This window comes from Lactuca virosa, chromosome 2 (assembly GCF_052849685.1).
Source record: "Lactuca virosa cultivar CGN04683 chromosome 2, Lactuca_virosa_CGN04683_v6, whole genome shotgun sequence".
NCBI classification, from domain to species: Eukaryota; Viridiplantae; Streptophyta; class Magnoliopsida; order Asterales; family Asteraceae; genus Lactuca; species Lactuca virosa.
In genome coordinates, this window is record NC_136427.1 from 118,216,356 (window position 1) to 118,234,390 (window position 18,035).

The 18,035-nt window shown below is 39.0% G+C and overlaps 1 protein-coding gene across 1 annotated transcript; it reads right to left on the minus strand.

Moving 5' to 3' along the window:
• Nucleotides 1–11,852: 11,852 nt before the first annotated feature.
• Nucleotides 11,853–15,830, minus strand: LOC145159396 (3beta-hydroxysteroid-dehydrogenase/decarboxylase-like). Its single transcript, XM_079078365.1, has 11 exons — nt 15,351–15,830; nt 14,752–14,841; nt 14,522–14,655; nt 14,256–14,429; nt 14,038–14,154; nt 13,893–13,972; nt 13,612–13,807; nt 13,182–13,299; nt 12,586–12,790; nt 12,281–12,501; nt 11,853–12,185 (listed from the first exon to the last, which is right to left on the minus strand). The coding sequence occupies exons 1-11, from the start codon at nt 15,595–15,597 to the stop codon at nt 11,989–11,991; spliced, it is 1,779 nt and encodes a 592-aa protein (XP_078934491.1). The 5' UTR covers nt 15,598–15,830; the 3' UTR covers nt 11,853–11,988.
• Between the last annotated feature and the right edge of the window lie 2,205 nt (nt 15,831–18,035).

Sequence of the window (18,035 nt, forward strand, 5' to 3'; positions counted from 1 at the left end):
CGGTCCCATACAGCTTCGGTCCTAGAGGCAGGTTCGGTTCTAATGGTAGGTTTCGGTCCTTATAGCAGGTTTTGGTCCTTATAGCAGGTTTCGGTTCTTATAGCAGGTTTCGGTTCTAAGAGTGGTTTCGGGTCTAGGTGGCTTTGGTTCTTTAAGGGAGGTTCGGTTCTATTAGGGTTTCAGTCCTTAAAGCTAGTTTCGGTTCTTTATGGCTGATTTTTGAGAAATCTTCCCGTTTCGAGTGGTTTTTGACTAAGTTATGGTTCGGGATGCCCCCGAATGATTATAAAAAGTTGATAGAGATTTTGAGAGAGATTTGGGAGAGATTTGGGAGAGAGAGAGAGAGAGAGATAGATAGAGTGAGAGTGATTTAAAGAGGCTTTGTTTGTGACCTTTGTGAGTGTTTAGCCTCGAAATGCAAGGTTTGTAAGCCCCGTTAAACCTTGTTATGAGTGTTATACGCCCCCGTAGGGTATGTAATAGTATTTTATCAAGTAGTTACATCATTTACCCTGATTAGGGTTTAGGTTTTCCAACCACGGGAGAACCCTAAGTGATATTTTGCATTAAGATAGTGAGTTGTACAATAGTAAGCATAATGTAAACCCTAATATACGAAGGTTAATTGAGTTGACCAGTTTGACTTGTTGATTTTATTTGACTTTGACTTGACCAGAATTTGACGGTTGTCACATCATCCCCCCGTTAGAAGGAATTTCGTCCCGAAATTAGCGTTTTGACTGGGACTTCAGGCGTTTGGGAAGAGGTGTTGGTACTTTTGTTTCATCTGATCTTCGCGTTCCCAGGTGAACTCGGGTCCTCATTTATCGTTCCAACGGACCTTCACAATAGGGATGCGGCTTTGTTTTGTTCTCTTGATCTCTCGATCCATGATTTCTACCGGTTCTTCCACGAAGTGGAGACTCTCGTTGATTTCAATCTCGTCAAGAGGAATAACGAGAGTCTCGTCGGACAAACACTTCTTCAAGTTGGACACATGGAAGGTAGGATGTACATTTTTGAGTTCTTGCGGTAGCCGAATCCTATATGCTACCGGTCCAATCCTAGCGAGGATCTCGAATGGTCCGATGTGTCTCGGGTTCAGCTTTCCCCGCTTACCGAAACGTATCAAGCCTTTCCAGGGTGAGACTTTTAACAGCACTCGATCTCCAACCTGGAATTCCAAAGGCTTTCGCCTGTTATCTGCGTAGCTTTTCTGTCAGTCTCCGGAAGCCTTTAGTCGCTCTCGAATTTGGACAATCTTCTATGTAGTTTCTCTTATGATCTCTGGGCCAGTGAGGGTGCTGTTAGGGACTTGTCCCTTAGCTAGTTGTGTGTCACCCACTTCAGCCCAGCACAGAGGTGATCTGCACTTGCGGCCGTAGAGGGCTTCAAAGGGTGCAACCTTGATGCTAGTGTGATAACTGTTATTGTACGAAAATTCAACAAGTGGTAAATGGGTATCCCAAGCTTTACCAAAGTCTATCACACATGCCCTAAGCATGTCTTCTAGCGTTTGAATGGTTCTCTCACTTTTCCTGTCGGTTTGTGGGTGATAGGTCGTACTCATGTCCAGCCTAGTTCCCAAGGATTTCTGAAGTGACTGCCAGAATCGCGAGGTAAATCGACTATCCCTGTCTGAGATAATGGACTTTGGCACACCATGTAGTCGTACAATCTCTTTGATGTACGTCCTAGCCAATTTTTCCATCTTGTCGGTCTCCTTTATTGGCAGGAAGTATGCGGATTTGGTCAATCTATCGACGATTACCCAAATGGTATCAAGACCACCCGTTGTTTTAGGCAGTTTGGTTATGAAGTCCATGGTTATTCGTTCCCACTTCCATTCGGGTATCGCAGGTTGCTATAGTAGACCCGAAGGCTTTTGGTACTCTACCTTAACTTTGGCGCAAGTTAGACACTTGCTCACGTAGGTAGCGATTTCGGAATTCATGTTCGGCCACCGTAGAGTTTCTTCAGGTCCAGGTACATCTTGTCTGAACCGGGATGTACGGAGTATCGAGTTTTGTATGCTTCATTCAGGACGACGTCCCTGAATCCACCGAATTTCGGTGTCCAAATTCGGTTCATGAGATAACGATCTCCGTCGTCCTTGACTTCTAGATTCTTATCCATTCCTCTTAATGCCTAGCCTGTTACGTTCTCAGGTTTCAAATCTTCTAGTTGGGCCTCTTTAATTTGCATAGATAGGTGCGAATGGATTGTCATGGTTAATGAATTTCCTCGGCGACCCGAGTATTCTTTTCGACTTAAGGCGCCAGCTACTACGTTGGCTTTACCTAGGTGATAACGAATCTCACACTCGTAATCATTCAGTAGTTCTACCCATCGTCTCTACCTCATGTTGAGCTCTTTTTGATTGAGGATGTGCTGAAGGCTTTTGTGATCGGTAAGATAGTACATTTTGTTCCGTAAAGGTAGTGCCGCTAGATCTTTAGGGCGAATACTACTGCTCCCAATTTGAGGTCATGTGTGTCGTAGTTGACCTCGTGCATTTTTAATTGCCTTGATGCATAGGCAATGACCCTTCCTCGTTGCATTAACACACATCCAAGACCCGGGTTTGATGCGTCACAGTAGACCACAAAGTCTTCGGTTCCCTATGGCAGGGACAAAATCAGGGCGCTGCACAGGGCCTGTTTTAATATTTGGAAAGCGGTTTCTTGTTTCTCTCCCCAGCTGAAAGTCACACTCTTTTGGGTTAGGGTGGTAAGTGGTTTGGCAATCTTAGAGAAGTTTTGGATGAACCTTCGGTAGTAGCCAGCGAGACCTAAGAATTGGCGGATTTCTGTAGGCGTCCTTGGTGCTGACCAGTTCTCGATCGCCTTGATTTTGGAGGGATCCACGTGTCTCCCTTTCTCGCTAACCACATGACCGAGGAAGTCCACTTCTCGGATCCAAAATTCACACTTTGAAAATTTTGCATATAATTTCTCCGCCCTCAGTGTCTCCAATACCTATCGTAGATGTTGGCTATGCTCTTCCTCACTCCTTGAATAGACCAGAATGTCGCCTATGAAGACAATCACGAACTTGTCTAGGTAAGGCCGGCACACCTGGTTCATTAGATCCATGAACACTGCGGGTGCGTTTGTTAACCCAAAGGGCATCACTACAAACTCGTAGTGACCGTACCGAGTCCTGAACACCGTTTTAGGAACATCCTCCTCCTGAACCCGTAGTTGATGGTATCCCGATCTCAGATCGATCTTTGAGAAGTAAGATGCTCCTTGGAGTTGGTCAAATAGGCCGTCGATTCGGGGTAAAGGGTATCGGTTTTTGATGGTAAGCTTATTTAGCTCGCGGTAGTCGATGCACATGTGAAACGATCCATCCTTCTTTTTCACAAACAGAACTGGTGCTCCCCAAGGCGATAAGCTGGGTCTAATGAACCCTTTGCTCAACAATTCGTTTAGTTGGTTGGATAGTTCTTGCATCTCAGCTGGCGCTAGGCGATAGGGCGCTTTGGCTACGGGGGTAGCTCTGAGGATTAGGTCGATTCGGAATTCGACTTGTCGTGCGGGTGGAACTTCGGGAAGGTCTTCTGGGAATACGTCAGGGAAATTACAGACCTCCGGAATGTCCTTGACGTCCTTCACCTCTTGTTTTTTATCCACTACGTGGGCTAAGAAGGCGTGGTATTCCTTGCGGAGATACTTTTGGGCTTTGGTGCAAGAGAAGATTTATAGGTTTGCACTAGGTTTGTCGCCGTAGACGACGAGAGTTCGCCACTCGGCAAATTAAGGCGAACGGCCCTTTCGTAACACAGAATGTCAGCACGATTTGAGCTTAACCAATCCATGCCAATGATGATGTCAAAACTTTTTATTGAGACCGGCAATAGATTGATTTTGAATGAGTGATTGTCTATAGTGAGGGTACACCCTGAGTATATGTCGTTATTGCTTTCTGTTTTTCCATTCGCCATTCCTACGACGTATGTATCTTTTAGTGATTGGGGATTTTGTTTTAATAATTGTTTGAATTTGTGGCTAACGAAACTCCTCTCCGCTCCACTATCGAATAATATGCATGCATATGAGTTATTGAGGAGAAACGTACCGGTAACCACTGTGGGATCTTCCCTTGCTTCCCCATGTCCTAAGGCCAAGATCCTTCCGACACCGTTGGTGCTTACGTTTTTAGCTTTTGGACAGTCCCTTTTGTAGTGCTCAGTTTCCCCGCAGCTGTAACAGGCTCGGCTTGCTCCGGCGTTGGCGGCCAGGTTGGCTTGTTCGGCAGACGTCATACAGAAACGGGCGGTATGCCCCTTTTTGTTACAGCTGTTGCAGTGCATTTCCCGACAAGGACCATTGTGGTGAAAGTTGCACTTGTTGCACTTGGGAAGGGTTCCAGCATATTGTCTCAGTGGTGCTGGAGTGGAAGGAGTAGTGTCAGTATGGATGGTAACAGTTTGTTGCCTCTTGGCGGGGTCCTGCGCCGGTTGCTTCTTTTTATTGTTCCAGAACTTCCTCTTGTTGTTCCCTCCTTTTGCTTGATCGAAGGTGGTTGTCACAGTAACATGGCTGGCCCGATGATCAATGAGTTATTGTACCAACTCCTTGGCACTGTCGAAGGTAGTTGGTCGTGAGGCCAACATGCTATTTTGAATCTGGGGAGATAGTCCCCAGAGGTATCGCTCTACCTTCTTGCTTTCCGGAGTGACCATCGCTGGGCAGAGGAGTGCTAGATCATTGAATCGGCCAGTGTAAGCTGCAAGGTCAGAGCCCGTCATCTTGAGACTCCACAGTTCTTGCTCTAATTTTTGCACCTCACCCCTTGGGCAATACTCCTTCAGCATCATAGTTTTCAAGTCTTCCCAACTTATTGAATTAGCCACGGCGAGTGTTAGTGATTTTACGTGGCCGTTCCACCAAGTAAGGGCCCTGCCGGTGAAAGTGCAAGCTGCGAATTTGACTTTGCTTGCTTCGGGGCACGCATAGATCTCGAAGACGGATTCGGTCTTCTCGAACCATTGCATTAAGGCGATGACGCCCCCGCTTCCATTGAAAGGATCGGGTTTGCCATTTGTGAAGTCCTTATAGGAACATTCTCTCAAACGCCCTTGACTATCTCCTTGAGTGGAGTTATTTGTACCGCTCCCTGTCCTCCTGGCACCGTCAGTGCTGACTTGGGACATACCCGCTACCACTGCGGCTGTAACCGCAGCCTGGAACATAACAGGATCATACTGGGGAGGTGGCGGTGGTGGATTTGTTTGTGTTCTGCCAACACGTCTACCAGACCTACGAGGCGGCATCTTTCTGTCATGGAATTTTAAAGACGAAATATGTATAAGTCTTTTAGTAATGGCTATAATTCGGGGGTCGTAGAACTAGGTTATTAATTTTTAAGTATAGTATTTCCCGACTTTCAAATGTTTGCAAAAAATTCATAGTAGGAGTCTATATAAATAAACTCATGAATTTAGTAGAAATGAATCAAATGTAATCTCGTGATTTTTGTTCCATCCCTGAACCGCTCCTAAGACCACTCGATATATACCAGTTGTGTGTAACTAAGGTTCAATAGACCGTCGAACTTAATGATTCTGCCCTAAGCCCACAACCAAACAAGGAATAGGGTCCAAGGTGGACTCACCATTTCTAAGTCGATCGCCTCTTAATTACATATAACCTCGAGGTATATATTAAATAATCTCTGATTTACCATAAGCAAATCGTTTGTAATGCTATGTTATGAAATCTGAGGTAAACTCCCAATAAAATAAAATGCATGCCAATTTTCATTGATACAATTTAGTACATGTTTTTAGGAAAATTTGACCTTATAGAAGGTCTACATTATATCAACGTAACGGAAAATTTTGACAGCACACAGACCCTTCGACTAGTGTAGTCACATAGACGCAGGGTTAAACCTACTTGCAGGAAAGAGTAGCACCAACGCATACTCGTAAACCTAGTTTATAACAAAATGTGATTAGTGCAAGCACTACTCGAGGCGGGTGGTATCAGCTGATCCCTTGCGGGCCTTGAGACGAGGTCGAGGCTCCCTGTAGCTCCGCAATTTGGCGTTCGGCAGCGATTACTCTCTCCTCGAGAGTCACGTGCCTTACCTGGTACTCCCTTACCTCCGCCCGAGCGGTGGTAAGGTCCTCGATGAGTTGGTCCATGGGATAGAAGTCTCTTTCCAAGTCCCTAGTACGTGCATCGGTGGCTTCTGCAACAACATTGAGATCCCGAACTCGATCTGCCATTTCCCTATTCTGGTCCCCCAGGTTCGTGATTTGCGGTACCACGAAGGGGAGGGCTCTGTCAGCCGGTCCCCCATGACTGAGGTCGTAGTAACCCCGTTGATCGCCAAATGGTGATCGTTGTCGTTGTTGACGGCTCCATCTCTCACTGTTGCCCACCGGGCTCAGGCCCGTTGTAGCCAAAATGGTTCGCAGGCACCCTGGCGATGTAAGGAGGGTTAATGACTTCCTCCTCCGGCTCCTCCTCTTCTTCTTCGTCCTCCGATTCTTCTTCGAGTTCTTCTTCATCAATTTCTTCTTCTTCTTCGACCTCTTCGGGGTCTTCTTCGGGTCCTCCTCGAATACTTCCTCGGGATCCTCCTCCGGTTCTGCTTCTATCCAACCACCGTTCCCCTGGTTCGGAAAGTAGGGGTCTTCGGGTAAGTGGAATCCTGTCATGATGTTTGTGCGATAATAGGGGTGTAAGAGGCACATAATGAATCTAGAAATATTGTGCTTAAGCAACATAAAATACTCATATAGTATTTTAACGGTTGTGTTTGATTCTTAACGCGTTTCTTGTATGGGTGTTGGTAAGTTGATAGACTTGTTGTCCACTATGACTATCCCCCGACATATACTAGTCATTTCTCGGACGAATATAGTTGATCAGGCTATATTCCTCCCAGATTTGATTGCATATCCCAAGGCATAATCACAGTGCACAACTCCTCTATTTTTAACTTTCGCATTTTCCTTAGACGTGACACTATACCGGTATGCATGTATGTACTTATACTTTTTCATAAGAATAACATGTTATTTTTAAAAGTATAATTGTAGGGAAAACATTTAATCAGAGAATCTTAGTCCCTTTGTGTTTATAGTTTGTATATCTTATATGGTTTGATATACTATGTTCACTATAAACAATGCTCTTATACCAATCTGTCACACCCCCAAACCAAGGATGGCGGAAACGTCCGCGGGTGGGAATGACTTCATGTATAGTATCACAACAATGAGTATAATAGTGCTCATAGTAAATACAACCATCATAAATATAATTGAAAAAGTTACACCATAGTATGAGTTTACATGTTTCAAAATCAATTACACTATGATGGCAAAAATGAAATGTTTGACGATTTAACGTCCCATCCTCAAAAGCTGTTGATTTCCTGTTTCACTGATTTCCTGAGAATACAAGTAATTTTAAAAAAGTGTCAACAATTAAGTTGGTGAGTTCATAAGCTTTTGGATGTAGTGTTAGAAAACCCTTGTTTGTAAATGTAATGTATGCACAAGAAAAATCCAATATTTTCCTTATAAAATGTTATGTAGTCTTAAATCCCAAGACCGAATGTATGAGTGTGTTTCGTAGTTGTAACGAAGAATGCAGTTTTAAATAGATAAAACCCTTTTCAAAGTAGAATTTCCCATAAACTTTAAGTATTATTAACTCCCTATGTGAATCGCTATAACCATACTACAACTGGATGACCTGTTACAACGTTTTTCAGACGTTAGAATTGTTATGACTTTTGTCACCCGTAGACCTACAGGTCCCGCTGTAGCTAGCAGCTAGGTGTGGGGTGTCAATCCCAATATAGATCTATACATAATTATCACGCTCTCCCTACAAGAGACTCTGGTTATAACTTACAGGAATTTCTAACCCGTACTCTAAGAGTACAATTGAAGAATTGTCTCACAACTTACGTTAACGAGTTTACGTGTGGTTTGAATGTAAAACTTTTTCTGTGATGGAAATAAATCCCCTTTTTATGTAATATGTTTTAAATGTACAATCCATAAACTACACTTATTATAATATATCGTGTGGTAAACGAAAACTCATTTATATTGAGAGTAAAACCTTTTTCAGTGTAAGTAGTATGTTTTGCAAAGCATAATTATACTTCTTATGTTTCATCTTGTATGTTTGTAATGATAAAGAACTCTTACAATTCAGTGAGTAATTTCTATTATTTAAATGTAACTTAACAGAAAAACACATGTAAAATATAAAGTTATCAAAGATAAACACTTTGCTCAACATGTTACAAAGTGTTATGAAAGTTGAAATCTGTTAACTAGTTTTTACTCTTTCTGCACTGTTTTAGAAAAATCATACGAAGTCAAAAACTAAATCCGTAAACTCTAAGAGTTTAGAAAATATGTCTAGTTTATTCATAATTTTTCTTATGATTTTTAGAAGTCTCTAACTTGTGTGAAAATGTTCATATTCACAGACTGGTCCGAATTCGTTTCTGAACTGATAGACAGTTGTACAAAAATCACCATAAATTGTAGAAAAATCATATGAAGATGTGCAAGTAGTCATTAGAAAGTTATTAAACCTGAACTACTTGCATATTACACAGTTTTGAAAGATATTAAGTTTAAGATGGTCAAAACAGTCCGTGAATAGGACTCAACTTTTCTGTGAAAAGTTGAAGTATGAGTTTGAGTTATATTAAGGTGTGTTAACTTGTATTCCCCCCCCCCCCCCCTAAAACTTGAAGAAAACATGAAAATGTAGGGGTATAAACTCACCTTGAGTGATTTTCTGAGATGAATGTGGAAGAAGAGAGGTTTCCAAGTCAAGAACACTTGGTAAATGCTTGGAGGGTTGAAGATCTAAGAACAAATATGGCGATATTTGTTATGAGAGATCCATAATTTGAGTGAAGGTGTGAAGAATGTTCAAATGTAGGATGAAAATAATTACCAAAAGTGAGTGAAAAGCTATATATCAGCCTTGGAGTCTCGAGTTTTTAGAGAGAGAAAGTGAGAGAGAGGTGTTTGCTTTTTGGTGAGAGAGTGAGTAAAGTGGAAGGAGAGATAAGGTTTTCCAGCTTTTGATCAAGCTATCTTGCTGGAGGGGAGTGTGAGAGGACAAATAGTTGACTAGGTAGAGAGGAATAGTGACTGGAGGTTGTCATAAGTAGGTGTGGGAGGTAACTTGTGTCATACTTTATGAAAAGTCAACACTCTAACCCAATATCTTCCACAGAAGATATTATTCTTAGATGAAGGTTTCCCCCCAAAATGTGATTAAAATATGAATATATAGGGTCTTAAAAGCCAAAATATGAGTTTGGATGAAAATCCCATGTTAAAATCATGAAAAACGAGCTTAAAACGCGAAACTACTCGAAAACCGGGATCAAGAGGCGAAGTTCCGAGACCAGGACTGAAGGTTCAGTCCCATGGGGTGAGAACCGAAAGAGGTTTTGGTCAAAAGGGCTAGAACCGAAGGTAGGTTCGGTCCTAAAGACTTGCACGCGAACTTGGTGTAGGAGGGAACCGAAAGTAGGATGGAACCGAGAGCCGAGGGTTCGGTCCAATAAGGCTAGTTTCGGTCCTTTAAGCAACTTCGGTCCCATGCAGCTTCGGTCCTAGAGGCAGGTTCGGTTCTAATGGTAGGTTTTGGTCCTTATAGCAGGTTTCAGTTCTTATTGCAGGTTTCGGTTCTAAGAGTGGTTTCGGGTCTAGGTGGCTTCGGTTCTTTAAGGGAGGTTCGGTTCTATTAGGGTTTCGGTCCCTAAAGCTAGTTTCGGTTCTTTATGGCTGATTTTTGAGAAATCTTCCCGTTTCGAGTGGTTTTTGACTAAGTTATGGGTCCGGATGCCCCGAATGATTATAAAAAGTTGAAAGAGATTTTGAGAGAGATTTGGGAGAGAGAGAGAGATAGAGTGAGAGAGATTTAAAGAGGCTTTGTTTGTGACCTTTGTGAGTGTTTAGCCTCGAAATGCAAGGTTTGTAAGCCCCGGTAAACCTTGTTATGAGTGTTATACGCCCCCGTAGGGTATGTAATAGTATTTTATCGAGTAGTTACATCATTTACCCTGATTAGGGTTTAGGTTTTCCAACCACGGGAGAACCCTAAGTGATATTTTGCATTAAGATAGTGAGTTGTACAATAGTAAGCATAATGTAAACCCTAATATACGAAGGTTAATTGAGTTGACCAGTTTGACTTGTTGATTTTATTTGACTTTGACTTGACCAGAATTTGACGGTTGTCACATAGGAGAGATGGAGAAATCAGATGAGCGAGTGAAGTGGTGTGATGGACCTGTTTTCTCGAGGGTTCATGGTGACATTTAACACTACGGCAAAGGAGAGGAAGAAGCTTTGATCTATGGTGGTGCATCTCCATCGATGTTTCGAAATGATTAGCTTATTTCTCCGGTGTGGTTGAGTCTAGACACCTCTAAGCTTCTCTTTTCTTTTGTTGTTTCACTATCGTCTCCACTAGTTAGTCTGAATGTCGTTCCAGGCGGAGAGAAACGGGGGAGGGAGAGCCGAGTATACAACTTTGGTTTGATTCATACAGCAAGTGTCGATCTCAGTGGGCTGCATCTCCACTCGAAGAAGATGCCGACTGAAGGGTAAATGTTCTTACCCATTGTGTATTATATGAAAAATAGGGTCTGATATGGTCAAATAGAAGAATAGGTGGACCATGTCTATATGAATTTTACATTGTGCATATGTGATACAATTGTGTACCAACTCTCGTATCAGATTAGGTTAGACATGGAAGCTTTAAATAATGAGAATAACTTTCGGTTTGTTTATATATGAGTAACTATCTTTTTTGTACACATCTAGGTAACAAATTTGTTGGAAGTGTTCACATATGACCTGCTGTAGCAGGTTACATCGGCTACAACAGGTCATAATGGTCATATGTGAACACTTCAACAAATTTGTTACCTAAATGTATACAACAAATTTGTTATCTAGATGTATACAAAAAAATAGTTACCCAAATATGAACAAAACGAAAAGTAAGAGTAAATTACACAAATGATCCTTGTGGTTTGGGGGAAATTATACGTTTGGTCCCTAACTTATTTTTTTAACTTGGATGGTCCTTACTGTTTATTTTTGTTGCGCGCTTGGTTCCTGTCTTACCTAAAAAGACTAATGTGCCCTTATTAATTTATTTTTTTTAATTAATTTTCTTATTTTTGTATTTATTTTTTTAATATTAAAAAAATAAATACAAAAATAAGAATAATAAGGGCACAATAGTCTTTTTAGGAAAGACAGACCAAACGCGCAACAAAAATAAACAGCAGGGACCATCCGAGTTAAAAATATAAGTTAGGGACCAAACACACAACTTTCCCCAAACCACAAGGACCATTCGTGTAATTTACTCTTACTTTTGGTTTTGTTCATATTTGGGTAGCTATTATTTTTTGTACACATCTAGGTAACGAACTTGTTGAAAGTGTTCACATATGACCATTATGACTTGATGTAGTCGGATGTAACCTGCTACAACAGGTCATAATGGACAATTGGTCATATGTGAACATTTCCAACAAGTTTGTTACCTAAAAGTGTACAAAAAAAAAATAGTTAGCCAGATGTGAACAAACCGAAAAATTAATTACCTTAATAAGTCATATTCCCTATTCTATCTAATAAATTAGATTATTTCTAATATTTATTGCTTTAAGCTTGTCCTCGCGCGACTTATGAATTCTGATCTCACTTTTGGCATCTTTGGTTTTTATGAAACCAGTAGACATTGACAATAAACCTCTGAAAACATAAAGTAAAGGCTTCTTTCTGACAAAAAAAAAAAAAAAAAAAAAAAAAAAAAAAAAAAAAAAAAAAAAGACTTGATTCAATTATTGTAATGAAAAAAGGGTTAGCCTTGTGTACTTTGATATACAAACATGGAGGTAATATAGTCTAAATGAGCGAGTGGCATATACAACAATGTTGGTTTTGGTTCTACTGCCCTAATTGTTGTGTCTCTGATCCTTGGATTTTGTAGTAGTGGTGTTGATACATAGAGGAGCTGGTGTTGGCACAGGTATACGACTTGTCACACTCACAACACATTGCCTCATCATTTCAAATAAAACCCCTACCAACCCATCCATCTCCACATCGTATTGCTCATAAACGAACAACAAACTAAACAAAAACCCCAACCCTGCATCGCCACATAGTCAGACCAATATATATATAATCCATCGCCATTACAAAGTCGAAAAAAAAAATAATAATAATAAAAGTAGAAATCCATACCTACTCCCATTGATGTGGGGAAGGAGTTCACCACCAGCAACTTGAAAAAGTAGATTGACAATACGACCTTGGAAAACAAAGTCCAGTCATTTCCTTGTGCCAATGATCTAGCCACATCACCTACTCCATTCCATATGTTTACCATGCTTCTAACACAGCTCCTCATACACGTTTCAGACACCTCAAAACATGGTATTGTCCTCGAGATCGAACACACCGACCTATAATCATACATTTATTTATTATAATCCCATTATATATGTATATGTATATGTATTTTAAAAAGTTGTTGAAGAAAGGCTTACACTTTAGGTGACAATCTAGCACATCCATACACTGTTGGTGAGAGTTTAGCATATCCAGACACCACTACTATCATCAGCAGCAAAAGCTCAGCAGTAGAGGAGATCATCATTCTTTCACATACACAAAACCAGTAATACACAAAACCAACTCCAACAAACCATAAGAATGATCTCCTTTCATTTCTCCACAATAAAATTTCCGCAACTGCATCATTAAAATTTAAAACACAAAATCATAATTACAGAAACGGTCCCTGTGGTTTGGTGAAACCTGCAGTTTCAATCCAACTTTGGATTTTCTTGCACTGTTAGATATAAAGTGACCATTTTAACCATATTTTCTCAATGTGTTGTTTCTAATATTAATTTGGTCACTGTGGTATAAATAATATTAACTTCTAGTTTGGTCTTGGTCATATTTTGGAAACTAACATCTGAGTGCAACTACATTTAGACTCAGGGACCAAAACCACAAAAACTTAAAGCCATGCAAGAAAACTCTAAATTGGACTGAAATTTAACCACAGGGACCATTTCTGTAATTTACTCTTATAATTAATTAGCATGGTGAGAAAGGTAATTCTTTGATTGTTTACCTTGTCCACCCCCTAGCAGCTCCTCCACTTTTGATTGTTCAATTAAGTCACCAAGCCTTGTTGAAGGTAAATCTTTAGCTAGATGAGAGAATGATTTGACAGTCAATGCAATACCATCCTGCATGCATATTCAACAACCAATCACAAAACATATGATTAACGGTTTCTTTCTTTTTGAGTTAATGGACTTAATCTGGAGAGTTATACATGGGTGTTTCTTTTTGACTTAATCTGAACCAAATGAGTTAAAACCAACCATTTACCAATTTGCCTTTCTTTTACCCTCTCAACTCAACTACTCTCACGTCAAAATTGATGAATATTGTGATAACAGATGCTACATAAGTAACAGTGTATTTTTTTTATTTTTTTTTAAGTAACTGTAAGAAAGATAGCATGAATTTAGAGGTGTAGAACCTATAAAACTTACATCCAGTGAAACGATTGGGGAGTAGTCAATATAGCGCTCAGCTGCAGAGCAGTTATAAGTTGTAGTGTGTGACATTAATTGGACTGTATTGTAAACTGAAACATTCTTAAGGTTTCTGGAGTTCATATTTGAATGCATCCATTTTATCACAAAAACAATCAACTGCACAACCACACCTGGAAGTTTGATCACTGGCCTGCAGTTATATTATATGACAAAAAAACAAGAAGCAAGTTTCACAAATCATCACAAACAAAAATAAATAAATAAATAAAAATTACCTGTAATAACCTAACCCCTCCAGCATACACAAGGCAAATTGCCAAGATTTTGCAGGCTCAAAATTAGTAATGAAGAATACCTACAACATATATACATATCATTTAGCCATTGATGTCACTGAAGAAGTAAGAGAAATAATGGTACCTTTCCAGACACAATGAGCATGCGAGAAGACAAAGCAGCTTCAGCACAGATAAGGGCATGGGCGACATTTTCCACGTATGTGAAGTCAGAAATGGTCTGATCACTTCCTATAATAAACTGGAATGAGAGACTCTATTACTTATATAAAGAAGAACCAATAAAGAAGAACCAATAAAGAAGAAACCAAATGCAATTATTATTATAAATGCAAAATATACCTTTGCCCAACCAGATTTTGCAACTTCAATAAGAGATGGCAAAAGAAGCTTGTCACCAGGTCCAAAAACATTGCTAGGGCGAAGAGAACATGTAAGGAGCCCCCCATCAATGTCATTAGCAAGCAAAACAAATGCCTCTGCTTGAGCCTTCAGTTCACTATACAAGTTCTTAAACTGTGTAATGTGACACCAAACATAATCATTACAATAATCACAAGAATACCTTCATAAGGAAATATTGAAATGATTTTCAGATGATTACATACTTTGGATGAGTATAGTAATGTCTCATTTCCACTGCATATATCACGTGATTTATCAATCACTACATCTGTAGTACTGTTGTATATTAGCCGATGAACTTTGCATCGTCGACAGGCATTGATGACATTTTTAGCACCTAAGGAAATACAATGTATATATATAAGAAAAAAGAGATATAAGTTATGGTTTCAAATTACAACATAGCATCATCTTATGTGAAGAGATGATTAACCTTGAACAATTATTGAGTAACCAACATAGAAATCATTATTGCAAGAATCGATATCATCCATGTAGAATACGACTTCTGAACCTTCGATAGCTGCAAAGAAAAAGATATTAACTGAATGATATAAGTTAAGCCCTTGTCCTGAAACATAGGTTATAAAGACACTTATATAAAGCACAAGTACAACAGATAGACAGAAGAGCCTTTGTGCTATTTTCCACAATTTGCTATATACATAGCATAATGATCACTAGTATATGCACTGATTACACAGATATCACCATCAAGGTGCCTGAAGCTTTTCATTGTATGGATGTTCATTTCTTCCGTTATTCTTGCCTTAAGCAGGGTGTTTAGTGTTACAATTTCATTTGAAAACTTTGAAGTACGTACTCACCAAAAACATTGATGAATTACATCAAGAACGGTTGCATTTGTGATGAATCGCATCAAGAAGCAAAATTAGAAAAGAGAAACAAATTAAACCAAGTAACAGAAAACTCTAGAACACAAGAGGTACCATTAGTGATTGTAGCAAAAAATTCAGAACACGGAAAACGAATTGCATCAAGTAGTAAAGATTTCCAGAACAAAAAATGTACCATTAATGATTGTACTTTTGTGGCGAACATCAACGTGTGCATAGGAAGCACGACCAGTAGAGAGAGCACGGTTAAGAGGCGAGTCGTGCTTGGACTCGGAGGGATCGAGTTGGAGAGTCTGAGCGGAATCGGCAACTCGTACGATCCAATTACCTAGTTTCAATAACCTCACGACGAGACATCTTCCAATGAAGCTTCTGCCTCCGAGGACGACGCAAGTTTTCGACTGGTCGTCATCAATCGCCATCCTTCTCTCTCTCCACTTTCTCTCTCAAGATTAAAAGAGAAGAAGTTAGAGAGAGAAAACATGAATGTATGATGTTGTAGGTTTGGAAAATCGACGATTCCTTTAGGCTTTGAAGACGGAGAATGCGACGACGGTGGTCGGAAATTGGCGCCGGAACACCCAAATGCAACCAGGAGATGCTTCGTAGTGGGCCCCGAGTTTGTTCGGAACTAACTTTATGCATTTCAGTTTTTCCTTGTAAAGGTAACAAATTAATTTTTTTTCCTAATATTGTAAAATTCTGTATTATTTTTCTTTACTAATTACTTGATTCGATGTTTTAGGGATAACTAGACGTGTTTATGAAAATGAATAAAAATATGTACACAAATTTTTCTTTACTAATTACAGTATTATAGACTGTATATTCATCTAAACAAATATGTACAAATATTGGAAAATGAAGTTATCAAAAAATCTTAAATTAAAATATAAATGAAAATGTAAAAAATTTAAAAAATATATTTTTGTGAAAAAAAATATATCTAAAAAAATTTATAAAAAAAATCCTAAAAAAATACTCTTAAAAACATATATAAATGTTCTTTTAAAAATATTTATTTGTTTTTCTCTTCATCCTTATACATAAACTCCATATATACTAGAGATTAGAGAAGCATCATTACTCGTATCTCTCATCTTTTGTCGGTATTCTCTGTTTTCTGTCTATTTTCTTTTCTTTGGTTCTCTCTGTTATCTTATCTTCCATTCTACCTCCTCTTGTTTTTTTTTCCAAATGTAAAACACAACCTCAAACCAAACTAGACCTAAACCCTTTCAGCTTTGAAAACCAAATCATAGATCCTTAATGGCACTCGTCTTTCTTCACCCTCATTTATCTTGTAAACATTTGACATGATTATGAAATTTGGGAGTTGTATAAATTTGGGAGATGTATAGTTGTTTGCGGGAAAAATGACATATTAGCCAAACATTGTATTCGAATATGCATTTTCAGTCATTTAACTTATTTACGTGCTTTCTGAAGGAATGCAATTGTTTTTGTCGAGTCTGATTGGTCACTTTGGACAAAAAGGAATGGCTAACCTAATTACCCTTTTGCCACACGGACAAGTGTTAACCCACCGCCACTTGATCCGTCGCTGTTTTCAAGATCTCAAGTTCTAAATTAGTCCACGGTCGGAAATTTCCTCCGGGAAGAACCAACACTAATACCGCATAAAAAACTTGAACCACCTCCGGTGTGCCATTCTTGAAGTCCGCCACACAAAGTATCAGCATTCTAATCGCCGCTACACCTCCTGACGGATCTAACCCACCCGCTGCTCAACGCCGAAAGTCTTGATTCACGATCGAGTAATTTCACCACTTTGCTTCTTTTAATCTCTTGCAAGTCATAATCTTGAACCGGGATGTAAAAATTGTTGATTGTTAAATTTTGTTCAACCCCTTTTAACCGATGGATCGAATTCAATGCTATCATACAATTCATTGACCAAATTATTTAGAGTTTTTAGAAGAAAGTTCAAATATTGAACCCTATTTGAAATGAATTTGTGAGAGGGTGGGGGGATATGGTATATTTCTTATTCCTTATCACAATTATTCAGATCCAGTCATTCAGCTCAAAATACAATAAGATATGGGCATGATCTACAATATCAGCATAACATTCTTCCTCAAAGATTGTCTAAAATCAACAAGGAAATATAAAGCGAAAAACAACCAAGGAAATCAAATTGTGCAAGTCAAAAAAGAAGAAATAAGGAGGTTGCTTGTATGATAATTACGCGAGGTTTATTATTAATAATAGATAATGGAGAATATCATCAAGAAAAAAAATCAAAAGAAGATAATTCAAAGGATCAGCGATTGAATTCTAAAAACGATTTGAATTGAGGAGAGATGGATGACAGAGAAAGAGAAAATGGGTTAACACAATCATTTGTTCTTGTCTAATGTGTATGGTTCGATAAGAAATTACAAGGATTTTTTGTTAATTGTTATAAAATGCTCTTTTCTCTGTCATTCTCTCATGTTATCAAATTGCTCTTTTCTCTGATGTGATTGGCCTATAACAAATTTGTCGATCCGGTGATCCTGTCGGAGTTTGGAAAATCAAGATAATTGTTCAAAGCAGAGTAATATATATATATATATATATATATATATATATATATATATATATATATATATATATATTACAAAGGAGGCTATTATAACAATTGGAAATTTTCCGTCACCAATTGTCACTAGATATTAACATTAACCGATGATAAGGATAAAACTTTTCATACTGAAGGAAAATATGATCAGTTAAATGATAATAATAGGATAAAAAAATGAGTGACCAAAAAGTTATATCATTTTTATAACGGTTATTATATTTGGAAAGTACACAATAAAGTGATTCCAAAGATATAAGTGTTGCAAAAAAT

What these genes read in the sequence shown, in the direction of transcription:
- LOC145159396 (XM_079078365.1), bottom strand. Translation starts at nt 15,597, where the DNA reads ATGGCGATTGATGACGACCAGTCGAAAACTTGCGTCGTCCTCGGAGGC. An exon ending in CATTACTATACTCATCCAAA is followed by an intron (nt 14,430 to 14,521) that starts GTATGTAATCAT and finishes CACATTACACAG; the next exon opens with TTTAAGAACTTGTATAGTGA. An exon ending in CAAAATCTGGTTGGGCAAAG is followed by an intron (nt 14,155 to 14,255) that starts GTATATTTTGCA and finishes CTCTCATTCCAG; the next exon opens with TTTATTATAGGAAGTGATCA.